This window comes from Pelodiscus sinensis, chromosome 1, assembly GCF_052426305.1.
Source record: "Pelodiscus sinensis isolate ZL-2025 chromosome 1, ASM5242630v1, whole genome shotgun sequence".
Lineage (NCBI taxonomy): Eukaryota > Metazoa > Chordata > Testudines > Trionychidae > Pelodiscus > Pelodiscus sinensis.
In genome coordinates, this window is record NC_143052.1 from 294,514,756 (window position 1) to 294,540,847 (window position 26,092).

The window sequence follows — 26,092 nt, forward strand, 5'->3', positions numbered from 1 at the left end:
TAAATCCACAGGGGCTGAATAAATCCTGTGACACGTTAGGGTGCATTTACACAGCATCCTAAACTCAAAAAAGATAGGCAATTTGCATAGCACAGATTGCATATCTTATTTCGATACTACTGTATTTCAAAAATAGCTTATTTTTAAATGTGGGGTGTCTACATAGCACCAAATTTCAAAACACACTATTTCGAGACATCCTATAACTCTCATGGAATGAGGTTTACAGGGATGCCGAAACAGTTCACCCATTATTTCGAAATAACGGACGGCTTGTTAAGACACAGGGTTGCTATTTCAGGATACCTCTGGTATCCTGAAATAGCTGTGAACTGTCGACATACCCTTAGAGCAGGGGTGGGCAATAATTTTTTGCCAGGGGCCACTTCAAATGATTGGTCTGGGTGCGGGGTAGACCTTTTGCCCTCTTCTCCCCCCCCCCCCCACATCCCAATAGGCACCCATGCCCCTGGTGGTGGGAAGAGACTTCCTGTGCTCCATCATCCCCAGGTCAATCATGGTCTGAGGACGGGGAAGCTCGAAGCATCCTGATCCCATCCCTTACATTTGAGGATGCAGGGCAGAGGAAACTGCACATACTCCCCCCGGCCCCAGGGAGGAGCATGCGAAGCCTCCTCCTGCCCTGCCAGAAGTGCTCCTGGCAGGGCGAAGAAAACTTCCTGCAGTTTCCCCTACTCCCAGATACTAATTGGCCTGGAGGCAGGGGAGCGGCAGGACCTCTGTGGGCTGGATCAACCCGCTTGGCAGGCCGGATCCGGCCTGCAAAGGCCCTTTTGCCCATCCCTGCCTTAGAGACTAACAAAAAATATATAATATCATGAGCTTCCATGGGTAAGACTCACTTAGTGGGTCTTACTCACAAAAGCTCACGATCGACTACATTTTGAAGAGTTTGTGTGTAGATTAGTTTGTGTAAAATAAAGCCATTACCTACAGACATGCAAAATTTGGTAAACAATCCTGTCACTAAATTAGATGAATGCACTCCTTTTTACACTGGAATATGCTGAGTGAAAGGTTTAAATAATTATTTTTGGTTTTCCATCAGAAAAAAAGTCATGACTATTATGATTAGACTCAAAAAATATTTGGTAACAAAATTAAAATCGAGTCACCTATTCAACTGATTTTAATTGAAAGAAAATGTTTAATGTTACAGATCACAAAATAATTCAAATTAGTCACAGAAAAAGTAATGGAAGCTTTACGTGATAGGAGTTACCTTTTTTGGCATTCATATTTGTTTTTTACTTTTTAAGAATGTATTTGCATATTACTTAGTAATATGATAAATATAAAGAATCAGAATTGCTTGCTTGATATCATCTAAAGATTTTTATACGCCAGCAATTTATTTCTATTGCATTTTTAATATTGATTTATTTCTATGTTTATTACAATCAACATTGTTTTGAGATTGGTTTGCACATGGACAACTTTATGTAGCAACACCGAGAGTGGGAAATAGAAAAAAAACTGTTGATTTTAGCAAAAGACTGAAAAACCACAAACATTGTATATCAGCATGCTTTGACTGACACCAGTTAATTTTCTTCACTAAGAGTTTGATTCGAATTTATTATGTATGGTAATTATTCAATACAATTAATGTTTGCAGTTGAAATCTTACATATTTAAAACTGTTCTTTTACTTCCCTTTTGCAACCATATTAACAAAAAAAATCTATTGCATATATTTAATTTCTTGAATTTTCCTTTAATTGTAAGTGTTTTAACTATGCAAAATTACTTTGCCCAGTCAATGACTGGCCTCACCTGCTAGTATTATACATATTTTGTTGGTCTCTAAGTTGTCACAGGACTACTCTTTTTTAAAGTTACAGACTAACATGGCTACCCCGAGACTTCCTAGCTGAATGTGGGGAAGACTTGAGGCTTACTACTGAAATCAATAAAGGCATGTGGAATCATGGTGCCAGTTCCTCTCTCAGAAGAATGAAGGATTCTTTTTAATTACTGTATGAGGCACCAATATGCCAAGGAAATGAGTGCTTTACAAATGAGTGCTTTATATTACATGGGTGTAGGGCAGGAAAACTACTGAGAGGAATGATTATAGTAATATTCGCATGGAAACAAGCACATCAAATTCCATGATTAATGAAGACTGAAGTCCCCCATCAGACAGCTCTTTTCCCATCAGTTGAAATGGGCTGGGGATGGATGGGTTATCATTCCTCATACAGGAAGGAGTGTGATGCCTGTTTTAGTCATGCTTCCTATTTTTATAAGCAGTCTAAAGACTCCGTTATATTGGTTGCTTTGTATGTTCTGGGTACTCTTCTGTATCCAAGAAGATTTCTATGTACAGATTTAACAGTATTTTGCAAGTTGCCACAAACCAAATCTCCAGATCCCTTGACCCTTGGGTGGGGTTTGGAATCTGGATTCTGCAGCTCAAGTCCCTCTCCAGTTTATTTTTTCCTTCCATACAAGCGTTCTTTTCACCTCTCTCATTGATAAATTGTGTCTTGGACTCACACAGCTCCCACCAATATTAATTTTAGTGCTTTGGAATACTTGCAATTTCCTGTTGGGAGCTCTTTCTGAGACAAAATAGGAGGAGTCCTGTTTGAAGCACAAAAGGAAATTGAAAAGTCTATCTTTACTCCAAGACCAATCAAAGACCTCACCTTTCAACTAATTAGAACGGTGTGTTCCAGTGTGCTGTGAAATATTATTATGGCTCCCCAAGCTTAATTTAATCACCATCATTTCTGGTGCTTTCCCAAACTTGGAGAAAGATGTTGAATTGCCCTTAGTGTGCTAGAAATAATTTTATACTCAATTGAAAACACTGAGCCAGTACAACGTACAATGAAGAGGAAGGAGGTAGAGGGGTGCTGTTCCGTACAGGGCTATGACAAGAATCTGAAATTCTAGGCATAGTAGTGCATGAGCCCCCTTTAGCCCCTATTCCCATGCTGTGATCCCACTGCTGCTTAGGGTGGCAGCGGCCATACTTACATTAGCTGGCTTCTAGAGTGCCCAGTATCACTTTTGGGGGCAGACTGGGGCCTCTCTGCTCTTTGGAGCACCGTAGGCAGGCTGGGGTACGCTCAGGACTGATGACTCAGCTCCACTTACCCAGATGTAGGCATGGAATGGAACTCTGTGTACGAGCCCCACGTCCACTACTAGAGCACCCCCACTTCCAGCACCGATGTGGTCAGAATTTTTGCAGACGGGTGGGGTTCTCGCTGCCAACAATGAACCATTCATACGGCCACATGCGTGGCAAAACTTGTCTTGCTGGCAAGGGGAGCTTTTTTAAGTTCCCATGAATGACAATTTTTTGTCATTCAATTGGCAGTGTAGCAAAGCCTAAGATAGGTGAGGCTATTCACACCTCTCAAGTTACTATTTTTAGGCTGCCTGCAGATTCATCAATTACACCTGGCTTCCTTTGCAAAGAGGAACTAGAATAATTTTTTGTAGATTTTTTTGAGACTGTTACCACATGACTAGGGGCTGAGGCCCTATGCTGCCTATGTGTTAATGCAGCCCCTGACACAGGCCCCTCCTAGAAGACCCTGAGCACATCTTGAGACATTGAATACCCCAACTGGCATTGATTTCAGCACTTTGCAACAAACTCTCCACATTTCAGGGACTCAGACCCTTTAGTGAACAACTCTGACACTTTTCTGCACAAAAACCCTGCATTACTCTAGAGATGTTCCCTTACCAGCAGTGAAGCACAGCATGTCAGTGCCAGCCATGTGGCATGGCACTGAAGGTCACAGTCAAACCCAGGCCCCTGCCAGCAAAGGCTGCAAATATGTTTTCAAAGCATACCAAGGAAACCAGCCAAAAGTGTCATAACGTCAAAGCAAGAGTGGGCTGTAGGGTGGTCAGTGAAATACTGGCTCTGAAAAAAGTGATCATCTGTCCTCCTCCATCTGTGGTAGTTGTGGCTGGTGGAGGAGAGAGAGGGAGAAAAGATTCTACTTGAAAGTGCTGGGGTGGGGGAGGACTGATGGAAGGAAATAAACAGTAATTAAAAAGCATAATTAGTAACCATGCCTTTAATAACTTGTAAATATAATTTTATAATTTCACACAGCTAGAATATACATTTTTCTCTATGTCTGGCATCTTAAAAGTAATCCACATGTTGATGACCTATTTGTTTGGTTTCACCCCTTTTCTAAAGCATACAAGTTAAATTCTCAATCACCTTAATATACAACAGTTTTAGGGACAAAAAAAATCTCACCTGATTGTTATCCTGTCACTGAAGTATTTGCTATGCAATTATAACTGGACAACTTAACATGTTATATTAAACAAACAGTAAAACCCAAATTTAAGCTAATAGAAGAAATACTTCAAGATATTCTCTCCCCACTCTCAAACTCCTTCTCCAAACACAATACCCAGAATCACAATGCCTATTTCCTAGAAGAAGTAAAAATGGCAAGAATACTTAGGCAACTCTTTTTGGACCCAAGGCTTTATTTGTCTTAAACATCACAGTGCAATGATTTCCACTTCCGCAACTTTCAGCCTCTAGCAAAGAAACTGAATTCACATCTGAACTAATAAAATGGAACATGCTAACCACAATGGGCAACACTGCGAGCCCAAAGTTACACTCCTAGAACTTCATTTAAGCTTCTACAGCGGCAGCTTGTTTTTCAGAGGAGCTAAGCGTCTGCAGCTTCCATTGACTCAATGGGAGCAGGGGTTACTCAGCAGCTTCGAGTTAAGCCACTTCTAGTTACTTGCCTAAATAAGAATGCATAAGTCTGATTTAGGTCCCCCTGGTTTGAATGTTTTGGCCACAATGTTCCCTGCACAGGCAAATATGAAGGAACAGAAACTGAACCACTAGAGAATTCACGTCGGGAGTTCCAAGCCATGGCACAGCTATTGTAGCGGTAAAGTCACTGGTACTTTAGGGTTGTATCACTGATACTCTACCTGGGCTTCCCTTAAGGCTGGGCTTAGGGCTCAGGGCTCACTCCTGAGAAGGGCTGGTGTGCCCCCACCAACACTGAAGCGAATGGGAGATGCCCAGAAGAAGTGCTGAATAAGGCCCAATTTGGTTCCATTGCAGTCAATGATAAAATTCCCCACTTATTTCAACGGGAGCAGGAGCAGGTCCTTATTGATGCATCTCTCCCTTTAGCCCTGAGGAACTACCTAGCTTCCATTCAAAAGTGCATGATCTAATTCCCAGTGGAGTGAGGGCTTCACCAGATCCATCTTACAAGACTGGGGTTCAGAGCAGCACAGGCTGCATTGTAGGGTTAGAACAGATAGAGAGGAATGAGAGGCAGTGGGCATAGGCTGCCCCACCCAAAGTCTTAGCCTGCTTCCCAGGTACAGCTGGCTAAACTGATGGGAAACCTCTGAGCTTCAGTGAAATTTAAAAAAAAAAAACAAGACTGAAGGAATGAGTGACACTAAAGCTAATGTGAATAGGCGAGCCTTATTTTTTTAAACTCTATCTCCCACCGCTTTAACAAATCCACTATATAAGTACAGATAAATCAGTCACCCAGCACCCTCTTTCACAGTCCTCCTGTACATGCAGAACAAAAACAAATTCACAAGTGCAAAGAGTTAAATCTTCAGAGCTCCTACTTTGTGAATTTACCAAGAGCTCAAGTTTGCTAATAAAAGCAAGAGTGAAGAGGTTCATTCTTCTTGAGTGCACAAACGAAAATCTGCCTTACTAGCTTCTAATAGAGAGTGTGTCTAAATTGACATAAATAATCACAGACTTGATTAGAAAGAATATATTATTTTAGACTTTTTTAAAGTTTTCATGTAAGACCTTTATACTCTTGACATCTATGTGAACAATGAATCAAACTAAAACAGGCACTTCTCAAGCGCTATTGTGTTTTAAAATGACACATGGGAGGAACTGAACAAGTATGAATTAATGTCTACGATGGGAAATGAGGGGAGCTCTTCATGGTGTTGGTTTTTTCAAGTCTCGGATCTGTTTAATCAAGTAGTTCTTCTCATCGTTGAACTGTTCATCATCCGTCCTCTCTTTCTGGAAATTGCTCAGAAACTCAATTAGCTTGGGTTGGTTTTTCAATAGAATCTCCACGATGGGCTGCGTTTTGTTTGGACTGGCCACAAATACCTAACATGCAAACAAAACCACACAGACGGACAGAAAGAGAGGGATGAACAATCAGAGTCATGACACTGCCCTACATCATTCTCTGTTGAGTCAACTGAATGCTGGAGCCCAGATTCTCTGGTGCCTCCCATGCATCGTATGATTGTAAAGCTAAATGTTGAAAGCTGGCTATAAATCCCCAATCACTTCCACACATACAGCCCTACAACCAGAAATGTCTTAGAATTACTGGGAGAATAGGCCAGGCTTGTGTTGATGATACAGTTTCTATATAAAACTGAAATGGCCTAAAATTAGACCAAGCAGTTTTGTTTTTGGTTGGGAGCGTACATCATATTCTCCACTTCACCCTCCCTAGACCATTCTAGTGAGCAGGCTGGGAAAGGAAATTCACAACAGAAAGACCCACCACATTTCAACCTGTTTGCTACACCCACAAGGACATAACAGTGAGGAAGAGCAGAAGGATAGTGCACCACACTTACATATGCATCTCACTGCCAGCCCAGTGCCTTGGACTCGATGCTTGTAGATCACCCAGGTCAGAGGCTGGGATCTTTGCTATGTAGCAATCCCTCATTTTGGAGGAACGCACCTCTTGCCCACCCTGTAACTTTTCTTGGGCTCCCTGTTAGTCTGGTTCTGAGGGCTTCTCTTGCTTACATCTGTACTATCCTTCAAAGGGAGAAGCTGCAGCTTTTACTGATGCCCGAGCAGCTGTACACCCAGCCTAGAACCCAGTCCCTGTGAAGATTCTCATGTCCCAGGAAGTACAAGCCCACCCTGCCACAAGGTACACATCTGTACCCACAAGAGGCCTCTCCAACAATCTGGCCCTTCGTTCTGAACCCTATTATACAAATTGCAAGCTGTTTCCCACAGTTTAGATAAATTTAAAAAATTGTTTGTTAAAGCACAATGCAAATCTATTTGCAATGGCTTGCATTTTCTGAAGTATCTAGGCCCCTTTAAGAAGTCTCAGATAGGCCACCCAAAAAGTAAAATGCCCAAAATGATTAGTCAATGTGAACATTAGATTTCACTGTATCTGCCCAGTGTGAAAGGAACAGCCTGCAAACAGTCTTGAAAGGATTTAATTTTAAAACTGACTCTAGACTAAAATATGTATTAGCATAGCAAATGATTACACATGAGATAATGTCTCCTAATAGGCTGAATTCTTTAGCTCTATACATCAACAGGCCAATCAACCCATTGACCCCAGAGCTGAAACTGGTCCTATGACTTTCCTATATGCATTGCAGGAGGATTACCACCCAGCTGAAAGTACATGAAAGCTCACATAGCTGAACCTGCAACATCCCCCACAGACAAAAAGAGAGATCAGTTCTATAGCTCAGACATAACACAGTGGGTATTTAAACACAAACGTGGCTTCTGCCCTGCACTGAGTGGAAACTGTCAAAGTTATGCAGAACCCTTTGCAGAACGAGCAGCAGGAGGTAGCTTTGTGACGTTCATGAAAGAGAATGGAAAAATAAAGCTAAGGTCAAACACACTGTGTAACTCATTCTATTTTTAGATTTAAATACTAAAACCTATTTCTGCTACATCTCTGCTTAAGAAAAATGTTATATTACACTAAACCACCAGTGGGGGATAAGTCCACAAAATAATCTAATACGTCAGCCAAGAGAGGCTGCTATAGCCTATATTTGTATGTGTGTTCTTGCAACATAATGCAGAGTGCTTTAGTTTTGATTGCTTGCAAGAGAACAAGGAAACAAAAAACACATACTAGGATGGACCAATAATGGTAGCAAATATATTTGTTAAAAGAAAACGCATGAATATTCAGAAAGACCCTTTTATTGTTCAGCCTTCGAACCAGATATTGAACCCCTGATTGGAACGGAGAGGTAGAAAAGCTGTGCACAGAGGAAGGTTTTAAAAACAGTTAAGATACTTGCTAATCCCCTTGTCTGTGTTACCTGACGAATACATATATTCCCAAGGCTTTTAGGTGGCCATGTGTGGGTGATGGATTGTGTGGTGTGGAAGCTAAGGCTTAGAGAGTTATCATTTCGAACAAGTAAGCCTAAGAGTGGGAGCAGGGAAGATGTCATGCTGGGGGAACAGTTATGTGGGAGGAAGTACTGAAAATGAGAACTAATTACTTATCTTCAGTACCTCTGGCCAGAATGCTCCGTATGAGTATGGCTGTCCTCAGAGCTTTAAAAGTTAACTGCAATTTTAATTGCCATCCAACTGTATTGTAAAATAGTTAGAATTATAGATGCTCATGGTTCTAGTTAAAATATTGCAGCTTCAAATCCTCAATAATCAAATACTGTACTGAGAGTCATGTGGCCTCTTCAGGGTCAGCTGGGACACAGGAGAACTGGAATTTGGATACTTACAAAACAAGCACTTTTTTCATTTCAAATGTGCCTAGCTGCAAAAAGATCCAAGTCAGGTAACTTAAACCCAAATCTTTTGGCAGCTCTCAGTAAGTAGCAAGTATCAGCCACTTGGCAAATCTTTGCTATCAAATCAGTATTGGCAGACTATAGTACAGGCAGTCCCCGGGTTACGTACAAGATAAGAACAAACCTACAGTCCCTAAGTTGAATCTGTATGCAAGTCGGAACTGGCGTCCAAATTGAGCCGCTGCTGAAACTGATCAGTTTCAACAGCGGCTGAATCTGGATGCCAGTTCTGACTTACATACCGATTCAACTTAAGAACCCCAGGCGTCCCCAAGTCAGCTGCAACTCTGCCTAGGACTTACTGTAGTCAGCTGCTGGTCAGTTTCAGCAGCGGCTGAATCAGGACGCCTGGGGCAGAGCAGCTGGGGTGCTGCTGGGTTGCTCCAGTAGCGCCGAGGAGCGGCGCTACTGGGAGCGACCCAGCAGCACCCCAGCTGCTCTGCCCCAGGCGTCCTGATTCAGCCGCTGCTGAAACTGACCAGCAGCGGCTGAATCAGGACGCCTGGGGCACAGCAGCTGGGGTGCTGCCGGGTTGGTCCAGTAGCGCCGAAGAGCGGCACTGCGGGACCAACCCAGCAGCGCCCCAGCTGCTCTACCCCAGGCGTCGTGGGCAGAAAAGCCTGGTCTGCTGGGGGAGAGGGGACACTAGCTGCGCCCCACCCCCCCAGCAGACCAGGGAGACGCGGAGCAAAGCCGCGGAGGATGCCCGCAGCGGGACAGCCCAGGCGCGCTGCGGCTGTCCTGCTGCGGGCGTCCTCCGCGGCTTTGCTCCGCGTCTCCCTGGTCTGACCTGCAGACCAAGGAGACGGGGAGCAGCTTTTCTCGCCCCGGAGAATGCGGGTGGCAGGACCGCGGCTCATCTGGGCGTCCCGCCGCTCTCGTCCTCCGGGGCGAGAAAAGCCCCGTTCGTAACTGCGGATCCGACATAAGTCGGATCCGCGTAACTCAGGGACTGCCTGTAATTTAAACCAGGACTAACTAGATACCTTCAGGCACAGTTTTAAGTTATGTGAAAATAAAGAGAGAATCCAATCTCCCTCTCCCCCCCCCACACAGTTACAAAAGCATAAAGAATAAGAGTACCTAGAATTTGCAGGATGTGCCGACAGAACCACAGTAGCACTTTGAATGCAGAGGGAGCGCACAACTCTTGCAGTCCATGTTGTGTGCAATAAACACACACCTCACTTAATGTGCCCTTGTTTTAAGTGTGTGTCACTATAATAATACTAGTAGGAAAGAAACTATGTAGATGGAAACCAGTGGAATCATTGACAACAGTAAACAAAATGTCTCATAGGCCACATGTGGCCCAGAGGCCTCATTTTGTTCTATATCCCAGGTCAACAAGGCACGTGACTGCCTTTCACCTGTCAGAGGGCACTGGGACAAGGCAGTAATTATTTTTCCATAAAGCATGTGTTCTCTTTCATATTTAGAGATTCCCATCATCTGCAGAGTTTTCTTTTTTTAATAAATTCTAAGGACAAAATGTTCAGTGCCCCTTTCTCCTACATATTCTATATTTACTTTGCATATGTGGAACAGGAGTTCCACATACAAAGGAGAGCTATGCTGCAGACAGGAGAGGGAGATTTTGTTGTAACTGTGGGCTACGTTCTGCAATTAGAAATGTGCAACTTCCACTGAATGAGATTCTGCTCTGAATTACATGGTACAACTCCCACGGAAAACTGTAAAATGGATACTATGCATATTAGACTCATCTTACTGCTGCCATCAGGTATTATTGTAAAAATAAAGAGTCCCATGGGAGTTGAATTCATGTAGCTGAGGAAAGAATTTGACCATTGACATCAATGAAGTTTGCATTATCCTTTACTATTTGTTTCACTATAATTCCAGTCAGAATCAGGGCCCCATTGTGTTATGCACTGCACACAATATGTGGGTAGGCACAATCCCTGCACTGAAGAAATCTGGAAATGAGATGTACTGACCATAAAAAAAACAAAAGAAAGATGGACACTGGGAGGTAGGATGAGGGTGACAGTAACAATATCACATAGACAGACAGCTGGATGATAACCGATCATTCCAGATACTTCTATTTATATTTTAGCCAAAATAAAATCAACTATTCTCAACTGCCATGCCCTTATTCATCACTGTCTGATTTCATGGAATAACCTACCAGAACTGAGTCTGGGTGCTTAAGAGGAATCTGAAGCAACAGATGATAGCAGCCTTATGGATTAATTCCAAGACTGCACTTTGTGCATAGTTCCATGCACAAAAATGTTACCATCAGTAAATATGAAAAAGTAGCCAGCCAAGACCAATCCTCTCTCTTCTCTTCCCTCCCCTGACAACTGAGCTCTTAAAGATTGCAAGTATTTGGGATTTGCTCTCTCCAGTTTATCTCTGAGTTGTATACCTCCTGATAAGGGTTAAAAGCAGAAACTAGTCACACTAGTTTGCTTGTCAAGAACAAGTCAATGAGAGAACAGTGTAAAGGCTTACACAAGTAATTAAATGCATCACTGAGGTTTATTATGCAGAAAGAGAAATACTGAAATATTTTGGGAATCCCTGTGATTACTATACATAGATGAAAGATTGTATGGAGCAACCTTACCATCCTTCAAACCATACCGTGGAGAGGTAAAAAGCTTTCTGAAATATTCTTTTGCACAATAGAAATGACAGAATCAAAGAATTCAAAAAGCCTTTTTGAACATGACCAAGGTGAGGTAATTCCTGGAAAATACTTGCCATTTGGTGCAATGTGGTCTATTTTATAAGCATCTTCCAGAAAAGGACATTCCACCCACCCTTGTGTTTTATCCCTCTTCTCTGCAAATTATTCTGTTCAAACTATGGAAATATATCCATACATATTCATGAGTTAATTTTGCATTGTAATCATTCTGCATAATAATAATTCTATTCATCTTCTCTCTCAGGGCAAAAGCCTTTCTTGATGGGTAAATAAAATTTTTAAAAATTAATTAGATCATGATGATAAAAGAAAATATGTATCTACGCTGATGATATGTTATGACAATTTTGTAAGGCTGCATCAGTGATCAGTTCAAAACAGAGCCAAAAAGGGGAGTAACTAAGCATATACCAAATCTCAAACTTCTCAAAAGCAAATCTGACATGACAAAATTTCCAAACTTGTTTCTCCACAAAGCCAACATTATCCATCTGTCATGACATGCTCTAAGGAGGTCAAAGAGCGCATCATTGACCTAAGTAAGTAGTTAGCCTGCATTTCTGTAACAAGGGCCTCCCTTAGATCATGAGGCCCACAGCCAAAGGAACCTGCCTTAAACATCACCTAGGCTGTGTCCAGACTCAGGGGTTTTTTCGGGAAAAGTAGCCTTTTTCCGAAAAAACTTCCCCTGCGTCCAGACTCAAGCCGCGTTCTTTCGAAATTAAATCGAAAGAACGCGGCTTTTCTTTCGATGGCGGTAAACCTCATTTCACGAGGAAGAACGCCTTCCTTCGAAAGTTCCTCTTTCGAAAGAAGGCGTTCTTCAATGTAAATAGGGCTTCTTCAAAAGAGAGCATCCAGACTCACTGGATGCTTTCTTTCGAAAAAGCAAGCCGCTTTTTCGAAAGGTCAACATGCAGTCTAGACGCTCTCTTTCGAAAGAGGCTTGCAGTCTAGACATAGCCCTAGAGAGGGCAAGTAAGTGAGAGAGACTGATTGTCAGGGAGAAATTTCCCATTAGGAACATTTCAAACATCTGAAAATGTTTTTAAGACCCCACATTTTTCTGAGTTCTCCTCCCTCCCATTATGAAAGAGATACTCCTTCCTCTCAGAAGGCCACACTGAGTTACCTTGAACACATGGAAAGCCTCAAACTGAATGTTAGGGCTTTTATCTCGCAGCAGGTTCATCATTAGCTTTAGGTTCTCTGGCTTGCTGATGTATTTTGTCATGATGGCAAAGTTGTGTCGGTCCAGAATCAGTTCACCCAGAAGCTACAAGAACATTTACAAAAACAAAGGCTTTATAATTCACCACTGAATTTATGATTCAGATGAAAGCACCACATTTTTATCTTCACTCCCAGAGGTTTCATATATTCTTATGGCTTCAAAAATGGAGGGGCTTTAAAACAATTGAGGTGAATTTGCTGTTCATGTAAGGTAGGTAACTGTCCAACAGCACTGATTATCCAGATATGGCAGATATGGAGACCACATTAATGCATATGGTAACAAATGGCTTGAGCCAGATAAAATAAAATCAAGTACAGTAAAACTCCGATGGTCCTGCGCTCCTGATGGTCCAGCACCATCAGGAACCCGGAAGTGCTCCAGGCAGCCAGACCATTGGAGCTGCTCTGCCCCCAACTTCCCGGATTCAGCCGCTGCTAAAACTGACCAGTGGCTGACTTCAGGAAGCCTGGGGCAGAGCAGCTCTGCCTTGGGCTTCCTGGAGTCAGCCGCTGATCAGTTTCAGCAGCAGCTGACTTGGGGACACCTGGGGTAGAGCAGCTAGGGTGCTGCCGGGTTGGTCCAGTAGCACCGCTCCTCAGCGCTGTGGGACCAACTCGGCAGCCCCCCAGCTGCTCTGCCCTAGGCATCCTGATTCAGCCTCTGCTGAAACTGACCAGCAGCTGACTCCAGGAAGCCTGGGGCAGAGCAGCTCTGCCTTGGGCTTCCTGGAGTCAGCCGCTGATCAGTTTCAGCAGCGGCTGACTTGGGGACACCTGGGGCAGAGCAGCTGGGGTGCTGCTGGGTTGGTCCAGTAGCGCCGAGGAGCGGCGCTGCGGGACCAACCTGGCAGCACCCCAGCTACTCTGCCCCAGGCATCCCCAAGAGCAGCTGGGGTGCTGTCGGGTTGGTCTCGCCGCGCCAAGGGTCGGCGCTACCGGACCAACCTGGCAGCACTCCAGCTGCTCTGCTGCAGGCGTCCCTGATTCAGCCGCTGCTGAAACTGACCAGCAGCGGCTGAATCAGGGACGCCCGGGGCAGAGCCGGACTATCGGAAGGGGGGGCTATGAGGGGTCTGGGGTGGCATCCGCCGCACCCCACCGCATCCTAGACCCCTCAGAGCCCCCCCTTCTGATAGTCCGGCAAATCTGATAATCCAGCACCCCCTGGGTCCTAAAGGTGCCGGATTATCGGAAGTTTACTGTACAACCATACCACATAGTTCTGCTACTTCACGTCAATCCTTACATGCATCACACTTTCCTGTTCTAGTCATGAGGAGATTGCAAAGTGTACCAAATTACTTGGTGCTACAGTGCTTTGGACAAATGGGGACTAAAATGCACCTACCAAACTCATTCTGTTTTCAGAACTAGGCTGTGAACTCAGGTTACACTGGGGGGGGGGGGGGGGAAGAGGATAAACACCCTCATTTTGGAGAAATCACTCCTGGCACTGCCATATGAGTTCAGGAACTAGGACTTTTCAATGCTAACCCCAACAGAGAGACATGAAGATATCTCCTGATTTTCACATCCACTAGATTAATTTAAAGTAATTTATTTTGTAACAAAAGAGATACAAGGCCATTCTGTGGCAGTCAAGGTAATATTCTAAACAGGTTATGACTATTAAAAGAAAGGTGTTCCAGAATTTTACATTACCTTTAAAGATTGTCTCTTTGTGACATAATTCTCAGAATGAAGCAATTTTTCATAGTCCTCAAAGATCTAAGGGAACAAGAAAAGAGCAATGTAACCGTATGCATTCTTCTGTCTCTCACTCCTCTGTACTGGCCCTTCCTGCTCTAGCTTTGAGATGGCAGTAGCAGCACAGTTCTCTGCCACTTCTTTATGATAACATATTGGCCACGGACTAGCAACATTCAATGCACGTTTACTTGCACTTGTGAACGCACCAAAGAGTCAGGAGCTTAGAGCCCTAGTGATTCTCGCCTCCTGCCATCTTACACAAGATTATGAATTTGCTTCCAAAAAACAGAACATATAAATACAACATTAGGACTACTTATTGTTTTTAAAGTTACAGACTAACATGGCTACCTCTCTGAGAATTAGTTACCACAGGCTGTCTGAGTTGTTATGCCAACATATGGTTATATAAGTAGAGTGCAATATTTGTCCCTGGAAAGAGAGAAATATGGTGGAAGTGTGGTATTTTGAGCATGACACTATTATTTTTACCATGTTTCTTGCCAATTTTCCATTTTGTTTCACTTCAGTTGTCCTCATTGTCATTACTATTTCCTATACATCAGAAGCTTAAAGATGCTCTGTTAGTTTCCCAACAGATATATGGATAGTTGAAGCATGTGCAGCTAAGGGCTACATGCCCCATTTAAAACTTTTACCTGGGACCAAGAATTGCATCCTCTAAGCCAAAATAATTAGTTTAACCAAGGGAGAATCCTCCTTAGCCATCAGTAGAAATAATGCTTATATTCTGTTCCATGTCTCCAGATCTCTAGTACAACTCATGTCGAAAGCAAATTTTGTTTGGGATGATGAACAGAGGAGGGAAGGAGTTTGTTCTTACCTTATTGCACACAGCATAACTATATTAACTTTGATGCAAGCTAGGGTGGTAATGTAGGCATACCGCACTTGCACTCCACGAGGAGTAACGGTAGTTCGGACTAGGAAACCTAGTCCGAACTACCTAGTCCGTGCCGCATGTAGCCGCGCGGCATGGAGTCCGCACTAGCGGACATTTAAAAATGGCGGCGCCCGGCTTATGCAAATGAAGCCCGGGAAATTCAAATCCCGGGCTTCATTTGCAAGTGCGGTATGCCTACATTACCCTCCTAGTTCGAACTAGGAGGGTAGTGTAGACATACCTTGGGATAGAAACAAAAATTAGGGATTCAGGGTGAGAGAAAGCCTGAAAGTGAGTGGGATAGGGATGGAGGTGCAGAATTTGGGAGGGAGCTGAGGTGCAGAAGAGGGAGAGATTGCAAGGTCTGAGTGGGCGGTAGAGTGCAGAAGCAGGTTGGGAGTAGTGTGTCTGGCCAGGTGGAGGGAGCAGGAGCAAGGGAGGGTGCAGAAGCAATGGTGGATGCAGAAGCAGGGTGGGGATAGGGTATCTGGACAGGAGGGAGGGTGCACGAACAAGGGAGGTTGTCAGAACAAGCTGGGGAAGCAGGGTCTTGGTGGGGGGAGGGGAGTAAGTGAGGGGGATTGGGATGTGGGGGTCCAAGCATAAGGCAGGATGCTTACCGGGCTTCACGCCTCCTTACAGTAACTGCCATGGCCATGCAGTCCCAGGCTGGCCCCGGAGGCTGGAGTCACTGCTACCATGGCCACACGGTCCCGGGCTGGCCCCACTGCCATGGCCACAGGGTCCAGGGCCAGACCCAGAGGCCGGAGACCCTGCTGCTGCGGCCATGGGGTCTGAGGCTGGCCTTGGAGGCTAGAGGCCCCACTGGCATGGTCACACAGTCCAGGGCCAGCTCTGGAGGCCCTGCTGCCATGGCCATATGGTCCAGGGCTGGCCCTAGAGATCCCACTGCTGCAGCCAGCCCTGAACTGTGTGGATGTGGCAGTGGTGCCTCTGGGGCCAGCCTTGGACTGCATGGCTGCGGCGCCTCTTGGGCCAGCCCCAAACCCCGTGGCCGCGGCACCTCCAGCCTCTGGGGCTGTGGCAGCGGCACCTTCGGGATGGTGGGAAGCTGCAGGCAATGCTGCCGCGGTCACACAGTCTCAGGCCAGACCCAGAGGCACCACTGAGGAGCCTCAGCCCCAGTATTACCTCCTCCCACCGCAGCCTAATCTGCTTCAGGGAAGGGGTAGGGTTCTCCACTTGCTGTGTGGGAGAGGAGGGGCGAAGGGTTACCAGGTGTCCAGTATTTGCGGCTTCTGTCCAGTATAAGAAACAGAAAATACTGGACACGTAAAATTTCTCTCTCTCGGACAGAAGGCCTTCAGTATTTTTTGTAAAACTATCTGGAAACCCTAGAGAGGCGGGGCTGAGCTCACGCCACGCCATGCCTCTCAAAAATCAGCTTGCATGCCACTTATGGCACACATGCCATAGGTTGCCAATCCTTAATCAAGATGGGGGCTTGAGTCCCGAGAGGGCAGGGGACTGGACTTGATGACCTTTCAAGATCCTTTCCAAATCTAGTATTCTATGATTCTATGCTCTTGTTATTTATGAGTAGATTAGAAAGTGTGATTCAGCTGGCTTGAAGCACAGGCACCTTCCCTGAAGTTGGGCTGCTGCTGCTGCCCCGACTGGTTCCCTTGTCTGGGAAATGGATGAACTCTGCTGTTGAACGAACAGCTCCAACTGGCACAAAGAATCAAGAAGATCCACTTATTTTAAATGTTTCTTCCAAGTTTTACAGAAATGCCCCCACTAAAGATCTCCAGTTCAGATCCAAGTGACACTAGATTCCTCGAAGTATTGTTTGCAGGAACATATATGAAACCATTGAGACTGGAAATTATTTGTACTTACTGTATCATAATTTTGTTCAAGGAAATCTGCTACTAACAATTTGTGTCTCGTTAGCAGGTCCTGGAAAAGAACAAACCAAGGAAAAATTAAATCACTCCATCTGAAGCATTTTGAAACTCAACCACCTTTAAAAAAAGAACCCACTAGTTTGATCATTCCTTTAATGTTCAGTAGTAATGGCTTGGGGAACATTTTTAAGCAGCTCTTCTCTTTTACAGAAATTTCCAGCATTACCTCAATGAAAGAATAGAAAAAGAGTAACCGTGCACCATTTAATATCAGTTGCTGATTCATGTTTAGTAGTTCACTGAATAAAAACAAAACAAATACTACGTTTAGAAAACACTCCAACACATATATTGATAGATTTTTGCACTCATTAGATGGTCTGTGGGCACACATACATATATTCACTTTTAAAATGCCAACTTATAGTTGGCAGTTATTTTCCCTTTTTAGAAACTACTTTTTCAGAATACAGTGTATATTACAGGGACACCCAGACTGTGGCCTGAAGTCTATATGTGACCTACGAATCCCTAAATGTGCCCCATAGCTGCTCAATCTCCTCTCTCTCCGTAGCTTCAAACTGATGACAAAGCTGATCAATTGCAAATTTGTATTCCTTATAGATGCAAATGGGCAATTTAAATTAATTGATCACAGCGGAAAAAATTACCACTAAAAACTGGGCTGTGTACATTTATTTCTAAAGAAATTTCTATATGAAGTACAAGTTTGAACCTGAGAGATTTTAAGCTGTACGATTCCTATTTGTAGTTAGGAGATAACCAGAATCATAGATTTCATTGAGGGTATGGTCTACACAGCAAAGTTATTTCAAAATAACAGCCCTTATTTCGAAATAACTTTTTTGAAATGCATTTTGTGTGTAGACGCATTATTTAGAAATAAGCTATTTCGAAATAACACTGTAGTGTAGACATACCCTGAAAGTTTATGCTGCTAAACAGATTTTCTCAAGATGTAGATGAGTTCTTTGGCTCCTGTCAAATGGTAACATAGCCCTTGGCATCACAGAGTCTGGGCCCTCCTTTCAGGCAATTTTTAATAGTATAACTCTACTACCTTTGAAGTTGTTACTACCCACAGGTGTACAATAGGAGTGAGAAGAGAATCAAACTCTTCATCTACTGAACTGACCTAGGCACCCAAATATGAAAATAAAATGGCTTAAAAGTTAGCTAAAGAAAAAATTAACTGTCCCAATTTTCATTCAGGCTGAGCACCCCCTTTTCCACTGAAGACTATGAGAGCTGCAAGTACTTTGCAACTCCAAAAATCAGGTCACTTATTTAGGTGTCGAAATATGGATTTGTGTGATTAACCTGAGGTACCCAAATACTTTTTGTCTGTTTTCTTCAATACACTGCACTAAAATGCAATAAAAACCTGCATCTAAAGCCCATTCAAGTCTAGAACAGACAGAACTTTGAATCAGGCCCTGCATCTTTTTCTTTAAAAGATCTGGCTTTTACCAGCTTTGTTATTCACTGTCAGAAGCTTAAGCAGGTGCAACTGTCCTTACAATGAGGTGTCCTCAATAGCTCCAAAAATGATTTATAATCTATAGTTCTTCAGTTTTTAATTTGATTTACAATGAATTATTTTGAAATTATTCATATCTAAAGAATTTGTATTTATCAGCTATTGTGAAGGGGGAAGAAGAGGTCCTCAAACAGTGGGCTGTACCCATGAAAGCTCATGATACCATCTACATGTTTTGTTAGTCTATAAAGTGCTACCAGACCATTTGTTGTTTTTTTATGGCTGCTTTAAAAACTAATATGCCGTGTAGTTAATATATTCTTTTATTCAACAGTGCTGTGATGAATTCAGATTAATTAACTGAGTGGACTTCAGGCTGTTTCACATGAGGGGCACTTAGCAACCAAGCACAGCATTTTTCATTGTGTTCAACAAACTGCATATAGTCCAAAAATTAGTTTTGTTTTTATTCATAGAAAATCAGAGGGGCACGACAACATTTTACCAGCATTCTTCCCACCTCCCAGCTGCTCTTCGTACCTCCATAGCAAATGATATCTCTAAATACGAGTCAGCTTTGCCTATTCCCCTTGTATTGCTCAGCTGCTCAATACCCGTCTGCCTAGCACCTGGCTGAAATTAATTAAAAAGTACATCTTAATATAATAAAAAATTCCAATATTTCCCTACTATAAATATCCTTAGATATTAATGCAAATTTAATTAAGCCCTTCTCTGGAGTCTGAGACAGATGAGGTTTTCTTCTCTGCACCAGACACCCATGTGGTTACATTATATAACCTGACAAGGGGGTGGAAAACCCAGATCAACAGCTGCAATAATCCACAGAATGAAAAACTGTTATGCTTGTTTTTACAGTCTTAGACATCAACACAGTTATGTTTTACAATTCCTGTGCTTTCACATCACTTATTACTATTCCAACATAAGAGAGTGACACCAGGACCAATGTTTATTTAGACTAGTGCCAGGTCTCTGATATTAGTCAATACCAGATACTTCAGAAGAAGGGGCCAAAAACAAAGCAAACCCATAATGGACAATTATGGTATAACTGTTCACAGAGGAAAAGTTTTTCCTAACTTCAGGTAGTAAGTAGCTGACTTATACTCTGAGCCATGAAGGTTTATGTGCCTCATAATTTATTCATCTATTTAGCATGTCTGTGGATGTTGCTTATTCATAAACATATTTTAAATCCTGCCATCCTCTCAGCTGGTGGGTCCATGAGCTATATAGGTCCATTAATTATATATGACAGAGTCCAGCAGCCTGCAGTTCTTAATGCAGCTCCAAAGTGCTTTGTCCCATGGCCTGCCTTGTGGTTAATGGAAAAGGAGATTAACCACCCCACCCATATTTTTCCCCTGCCTAAAGCCTGTTCACTCTAATACTGTGCAAAGAATGTGAATTTCTTCCACCAAATGTTAATGGCAGAGCTGGAAACAGAATCCAGGAAATCTTAATCCCATCCCCATGCCTGACCAAAAGACAACACCTTCTCTTTGACCACAAAGTAAGTCATTGGCCATTAAAAACTTGAGGCATGTGTATGCCTTTGTAAAATGATGTTGCTGTACCTATTTTCACTTGGAATTCTCCCTATTTAATAGTTCCAGTATCATGATATTTAGCTGGAGATAAAGATGGATAGCAACTTCAAGTCTTCTTTATTGCTTATTAGGGCTGGTTTGTACTGGAAATCTGGCCTCACTGACCACTCAGGAACAAGAAGTTACTCCCATTAAGCCAATCTTTACTCCACTCAATATTTCAAGGAGGACAGTAAAAATTAACACCAGGTTTTGGGATGTGCCTTGCACTGGTGAGTTGAACTCTCCATTAGAGTTTCTTGTAATTATATCCAAGGCTTCTCTCATCATGTTTCTAATTAGCTTCTCAAGAGGAAAGAAATAACTTGTTTCTATGACAGCAAAAACCGACTGAGAGGAGAAGGAAAAACAGAACCATATCTATATTTAGAAGAATATCTCATTGCAAAGATTTTCCCCCAGCTTTCTTAGGCAATTTTTACAGAGAATAACCAAACTGTTCCTACGTCTTAAATTCAACAGGCAAACAAATTTTTCTCAAGGACTACACTGGCTATATTTGATCCACCTCAGCCACCCACCGCCTCTCATTAGAAAAAGACTTAACAGGGGACATAGGGAGCAAATCCCAACAATACTTCTTTTTGCTTTGGGAGACATGTAAATAAAAAAGTTGCAGTGCTTCAGTCAGTGCTGAAATGGTTTGATAACCTGTTGCTCTCTAATCTTTTCCCCTTGACCTACCTCTCCAATTTCTTAATATTGCTAGTCTCTAAATCTTAAAAAAACATGCCTCAGACTCCCCCCCCCAATATTGTTATTTTCATTCCAAAATAATGAAATTAGCTTAAAAAGGTCAAGAAGTTTTCTAAAAAATACTAGATTTAGGGTTGTTTTTAGATGGCACCTTAAGGGCTCAAAAGACAAGTCATGATTTCAAACTTTTTCCAATAACAACAATGGCTAAATACTTTTTTAAAAAAATGCAGAAACTCACATACTTACACAAAAATCAGGAGCTGGTATAAGCCACACACCTAGTGTGGTTCACTGTCCCATGCAGTGAGTCTTAGACCACAGCAACAGATAAGACCAAGAGACCTCTACAGCATAGGCTGAGAGCCAGCTGGCTTTTAGCTCAAAGGGTAGAGGCTATATGAAGCTCAGGTTCAACTCCACCTGGTGGTGGTTACACTGGGACTTAAGGAAACTATCAGTATCACAGGACTCAAGAATATTGTAAGAGTTAGCAACACTGATTTCTGCTTCTCACAGTAGTTGCCACAACTAACTGTCATGATGCCTCTCCAGCTCCACATCACCCTTTCTCTGGCCTCAAAGCCGTTACCAGCTCACCTTGTCTATCGTTGCTCTTTTCCCACATCCAGACTTACTGCCATTCCCTCCTCTCACATCTAAATCCAACCTAGAGATGCACTTCCCTACTAAGTTCATTGGCCAACTTGACCTTTACCCTAAAACCTTCAGATGTAAGATGCAGCACTATTCCCCATTTCCAGAATGACAGGAAGAGATATTTTTTTAAGTGTTACAGATTTGCATTGTGAAGTATCAACAACATTGAGGAAAACTGAAGAAAAAAACCATGAGCGATAAAATGAGACTGAAATGACACCTACAAATATGTATGAATTCCTCGTCTTTACAATTCTCACCTAACATGCAAAGTATAAATAGATGTCCATGGTAAGTACTGTGTAATCACAGAGCAACTTTTCACCAGTTTCTTTCTCTAGTCTAAACTAGTCTCATAAATTACAAATTTGCAGGGCCATTAGTTAAAATTTGCTGCATCTCTGTACTGCAGTCCTAGGACTGTGACCAGTACAGGTACATGTGGCATCTTTGTTCCAGTCAGGGTGTATTAGAAAGGTTTTCAAGTTACATGTATCCACTAGATATACTGGAGCAAAACAGTCTTCAGACCCTAATACAACTCAAAAGTGCTTTTTGTTGCATTCCCTGGCACCAACTGCATGACCACATTGCATTACTGCAGTTTCCTGCCCGAGCAATTAGTCATACTTCTTTTCTTCTTTTTTTCAAATGATTGTAACACTACTGAAGAGGAAGGAACAAAGGGAACCTTTTGTGAACAAAACAGTGGAGGAAATGAGAGCATGGAACCCTCTATTTATGGGGAAGGAAGACATGTGTTTGAAGAAGTTGGTGCCCAGCTTAGGGTGTTCTTTTTTATTATTTCTCTGAGAATGTATTAAATGGGCATTGCAAATTTATAGCCACATTCCTACAGGGTATTGCTGGATATAATTTTTTTTTTTTTAAAAGGATTGCGCTGACCCAAGTACTCTCTCGCACATTTGAAAAGTTGGGCAAATTTTTCATCCTTTTGAGATGGTTACAGTCAAAGACTAATCTCTTAATTACTTGCCAGCCAGGATTCCTAGTGAGTACATTCACTATTAGGCTACGTCTACACTGCAGTTATTTTGGAATAAACTAATCCAGAATAGTTATTCAGAAGTAGCTTATTTCAAAATAGCACGTCTACACTGAAAAGAAGCCTTGAAATTAGTCCAAGACAGGCTTCCCTAATGTAGACGTGCTATCTCAATTTAGAGCCCCATGAAGGATAACTTAGAATGGCCCTGGTGAGGGGCTACTTCGATATAGCAGAAGGGGAGCATCTATAGTTATTTTGAAATAAGCGTTATTTTTCTTAGAATTAGAAAAATATTAGAATGAGGTTTAGAGAAGTCGGAATAAGATGTTCGTTATTTTGAAATTATTTTGGAATAACGGAATTGCTGTGTTGACACTCACATTGTTATTTTGGAACAACAGCCGTTATTCCGAAATAACTTTGCTGTGTAGATACACCCACAGTGAACAGTGCAAAACTAGGCCTGAAGAAGAGCTCTCTGTAGCTTCAAAACTTGTTGTTCTCACCAACAGAAGTTAGTCCAATCAAAGATATTACCTCGCCGACTCTGATACTCTAATATGAGAATACGCAGCATGGTATAACAGCATTTTCTATTTCACCACCATTTCATGCGCATGGTGGTACCAGATGTTATGCCTGTCAAAGCCAATGACAACCTTGTTTTGGAAGGCCCCAAAAATACCTGGGGGAGAAGGCATTGCTTTCCAGTGAGTCTTCCCATTGCTGCTATCAGAGCTCACAACTGACACTTCAAAGCCAAAACAAGCTATGGGAGGCAACCCACAGAATTGCTAGAAGAAAGACTTAGGCAAAGCCTGCAACACAAAATAGCTGACTGACTAAAATTTATTAATCCATGGTACTATAATAATCTGATGAAAGATGATACGAAGCCAAGTGGCAGAGATGTCAGAGGAAAGATGTTTCAAGTCCTTTCTCTTGTTTGTCCTTATTCTCTACTTTTTAAAAAATCCTTAGAGCATGAACCTTATTCCATTACTCATGCTACCAATCTCTTAACACCACTGTGGGGGTGGCATTAATAATCAACATGTCAGCCTATTATGCAGGATGGTCATGCAAAAGAAGAGTCCTGTTGTTTTTCTTTAATTATGTGTTTAGCCATGTAAATCACTTCAGGAATGGCACAAATGCATTTTGTTTGGGTAAAAGCTGGCACAATCTGCTTTATTATGTGACTGGTATTATTTTTCTGCACAAGCATCTGTTACCCTGTTGCAGTCACAGTGCCTAGACTGCAAGTGTCTGACAGTCATTCTTCCTGTCTGTTTTTATTGTTGTTTCAAATATGTGGTGATGTCTTTTCTACTGGTTAAGATTTATATTACTCATCTGAGCAGAAGCATTAGTCCATAAGGATTTAGTGAGGATAAACCTCCACATATAATGTGAGCACTCAGTATGAACTAGATTGTGCCATTTATTTACAGAGTATACAATAAAAGGTGTATTGAGACCATTGGAAGATATTCTGCCTCCATCACACAGAATACCTCCTTGAACAATCCAGTACATAAGGGACTCAAAATCAGTACTACATCCCTTTAGAATGGGTTTTAGGCTTTTCTTGTAGCTTGCCATCTTTTTCGTCTGTGTGTCAGGCCCACCCCATAGAAAGGTGCAGAGGAGGGGAACAGAGTCTGGATTCCACCTCCTTTTAACCTCCCTGCTCCTCCAAGAATATGGAAGCACTGCAGATAACAGCAGTTACTTCTGTCCCTTACATGAGCCTGCCAACATTGAGAAGTTCCTGGCCCCTTCTCGTTAACAACAAAAATTATTCAACAATGCTTTCATTGATTTCATTGACTCTTGCTAGCTGACTATACTGCTGCATTGTGACTGGTCACATTAGTCAGATGATCTATACCTATTTTATGAGAAGATCAATGCAACAACCAATTTGCAAAATACTCTCCAAAAAGTATGCTGATGTTTTGGCTTTGTAATTATTTTAAATTTAGCAAAAAGGGTACCTAAAGCATAGACAGGAGTTATTTTAACATCTAGTACATACACAAAATTTTGTGAACACTGCCAAAGGAGGTTCATTTAGCTATTCACACAAATATTTGTGGAATTTATTATATATATATTTGTCTGACTCTGCTTCTAAAAAATAAAAACCTGAAGTCTGCTGCAACCTCAGGCTCCTGAACTTTAAATAATTCATTCTCTTTTTGTTTTAAATTCTTTAAGAACAAGTCACCTGAGTCTGTATAGCAATCACTCTTCGGCCATAACCCTGAAATGTATTGTATGTTACAGAAGCTGCATGCATGCAAAGTCCTAGTGACTTCATTAGGGCTCTGTGTGGGTGTAGCAGTAGCGTGTCTGCATTCAAGAAATTGCAGGGATCAAAATCTTAAAATCTGAATCTACTTGGTGCACTGAATCCACAGATCTACTAATTATGGCTGAGCAGTAAGTAAGCAGTAACTCAAAGCAATAAGATGAAGTAAGGAACATCCTGAGTAACTTTAAATGATTAATTCCATATATTTTTAAGGGATTATATGTGATAGTTAATTTTAGTTTTAAATGGTAATAAAAATGTCTTGAGATGTCAGAATGAAAGAAATAGAAATCTCCATTAAATTAAGGACTCTGGACTGACAGCATGCCAACTATAAATCCTGTCACAATCAGACTAGGGATGAATTTAGTCCTCTCTACCCAACAAAGAAAGCTGTCTACTAGAAAGAAAAACCAAATCCCTGTGCATTCTACCATATTTAACAGTCTTAAGCAAGTGATGAAGAAGTGATGTTTTAAACACAACATTATAAAGTTCCCAAAGACATCAGATAATTTACCTTAAATGTAGCAAAAGCATCAGATGCAATGTCAAACGTTGACATTTCCACATACTTGAAAAAGTCTCTGAACTGTTCTGAGAAAAGAATGATTTTGGCAAGTGGCTCATGTCGGATACATTCTCTCAGCATAATTCCACAGCGTAAAGCATTATGTGGTGCTTCATACCTAGAGTAAAAAAACAAAACAACACCATACAGCAGATGAAGAGGGTTATTTTAAGTATAAATGGGGATACCATATATAAGATGTATCTAAAAAGACATACCAGAAGGTCCTAAAACAGAACATTGGATCCAGCCTTGATGGCTTGGACCCATACTTAAAAATGAGCCATATAATTAAGGTTGCTGATTGTTTCAAAAATTTTAGTACATAAAAACAAGTGGTTGGAATGAAAACTCTTAGATTTTCACTGATATATTTATGCTTGGCTTCTGCTGAAAGGTGATTTTGGGAGATGTTTGAAAATTTTTAAACAAAATTCCTTTATCATTTTGGAATCAAAGGGTACCACAAATATAGTATATCCCTCCTTTTTTAAAAAAAGAACTCCAAGACCCTTAACTTTTATTGGTAAAATATATTATCGTCTCATTGACCCTCTTTCAGAGTGGAGAGGGGTTTGGGAGAGGGGAAATTATTCCACTGGAACACTAATTTCTAACAAGCCAGGGAGGAAGAGTTTATCCATGCAGGCTTTTCGGTGTCTGGATTTTTGTTGTTGTTTTGAAGTTCTGATTATCTTT

General features: G+C 42.0%; 1 protein-coding gene across 4 annotated transcripts in view; it reads right to left on the reverse strand.

Moving 5' to 3' along the window:
* Nucleotides 1-4,054: 4,054 nt before the first annotated feature.
* CAB39L (calcium binding protein 39 like) overlaps nucleotides 4,055-26,092 on the reverse strand; it is a 112,926-nt gene continuing 90,888 nt past the window's right edge. For all 4 annotated transcript variants that reach the window (XM_006121347.5, XM_075919073.2, XM_006121344.5 and 1 more), the window contains 5 exons: nucleotides 25,343-25,511; nucleotides 16,995-17,054; nucleotides 14,180-14,245; nucleotides 12,414-12,557; nucleotides 4,055-6,148 (listed from right to left, as the gene is read on the reverse strand). In XM_006121347.5, coding sequence (XP_006121409.1) covers nucleotides 5,969-6,148; nucleotides 12,414-12,557; nucleotides 14,180-14,245; nucleotides 16,995-17,054; nucleotides 25,343-25,511 — 619 coding nt within the window. In that variant the 3' untranslated portion in view covers nucleotides 4,055-5,968. The remainder of the gene's footprint in view (nucleotides 6,149-12,413; nucleotides 12,558-14,179; nucleotides 14,246-16,994; nucleotides 17,055-25,342; nucleotides 25,512-26,092) is intronic.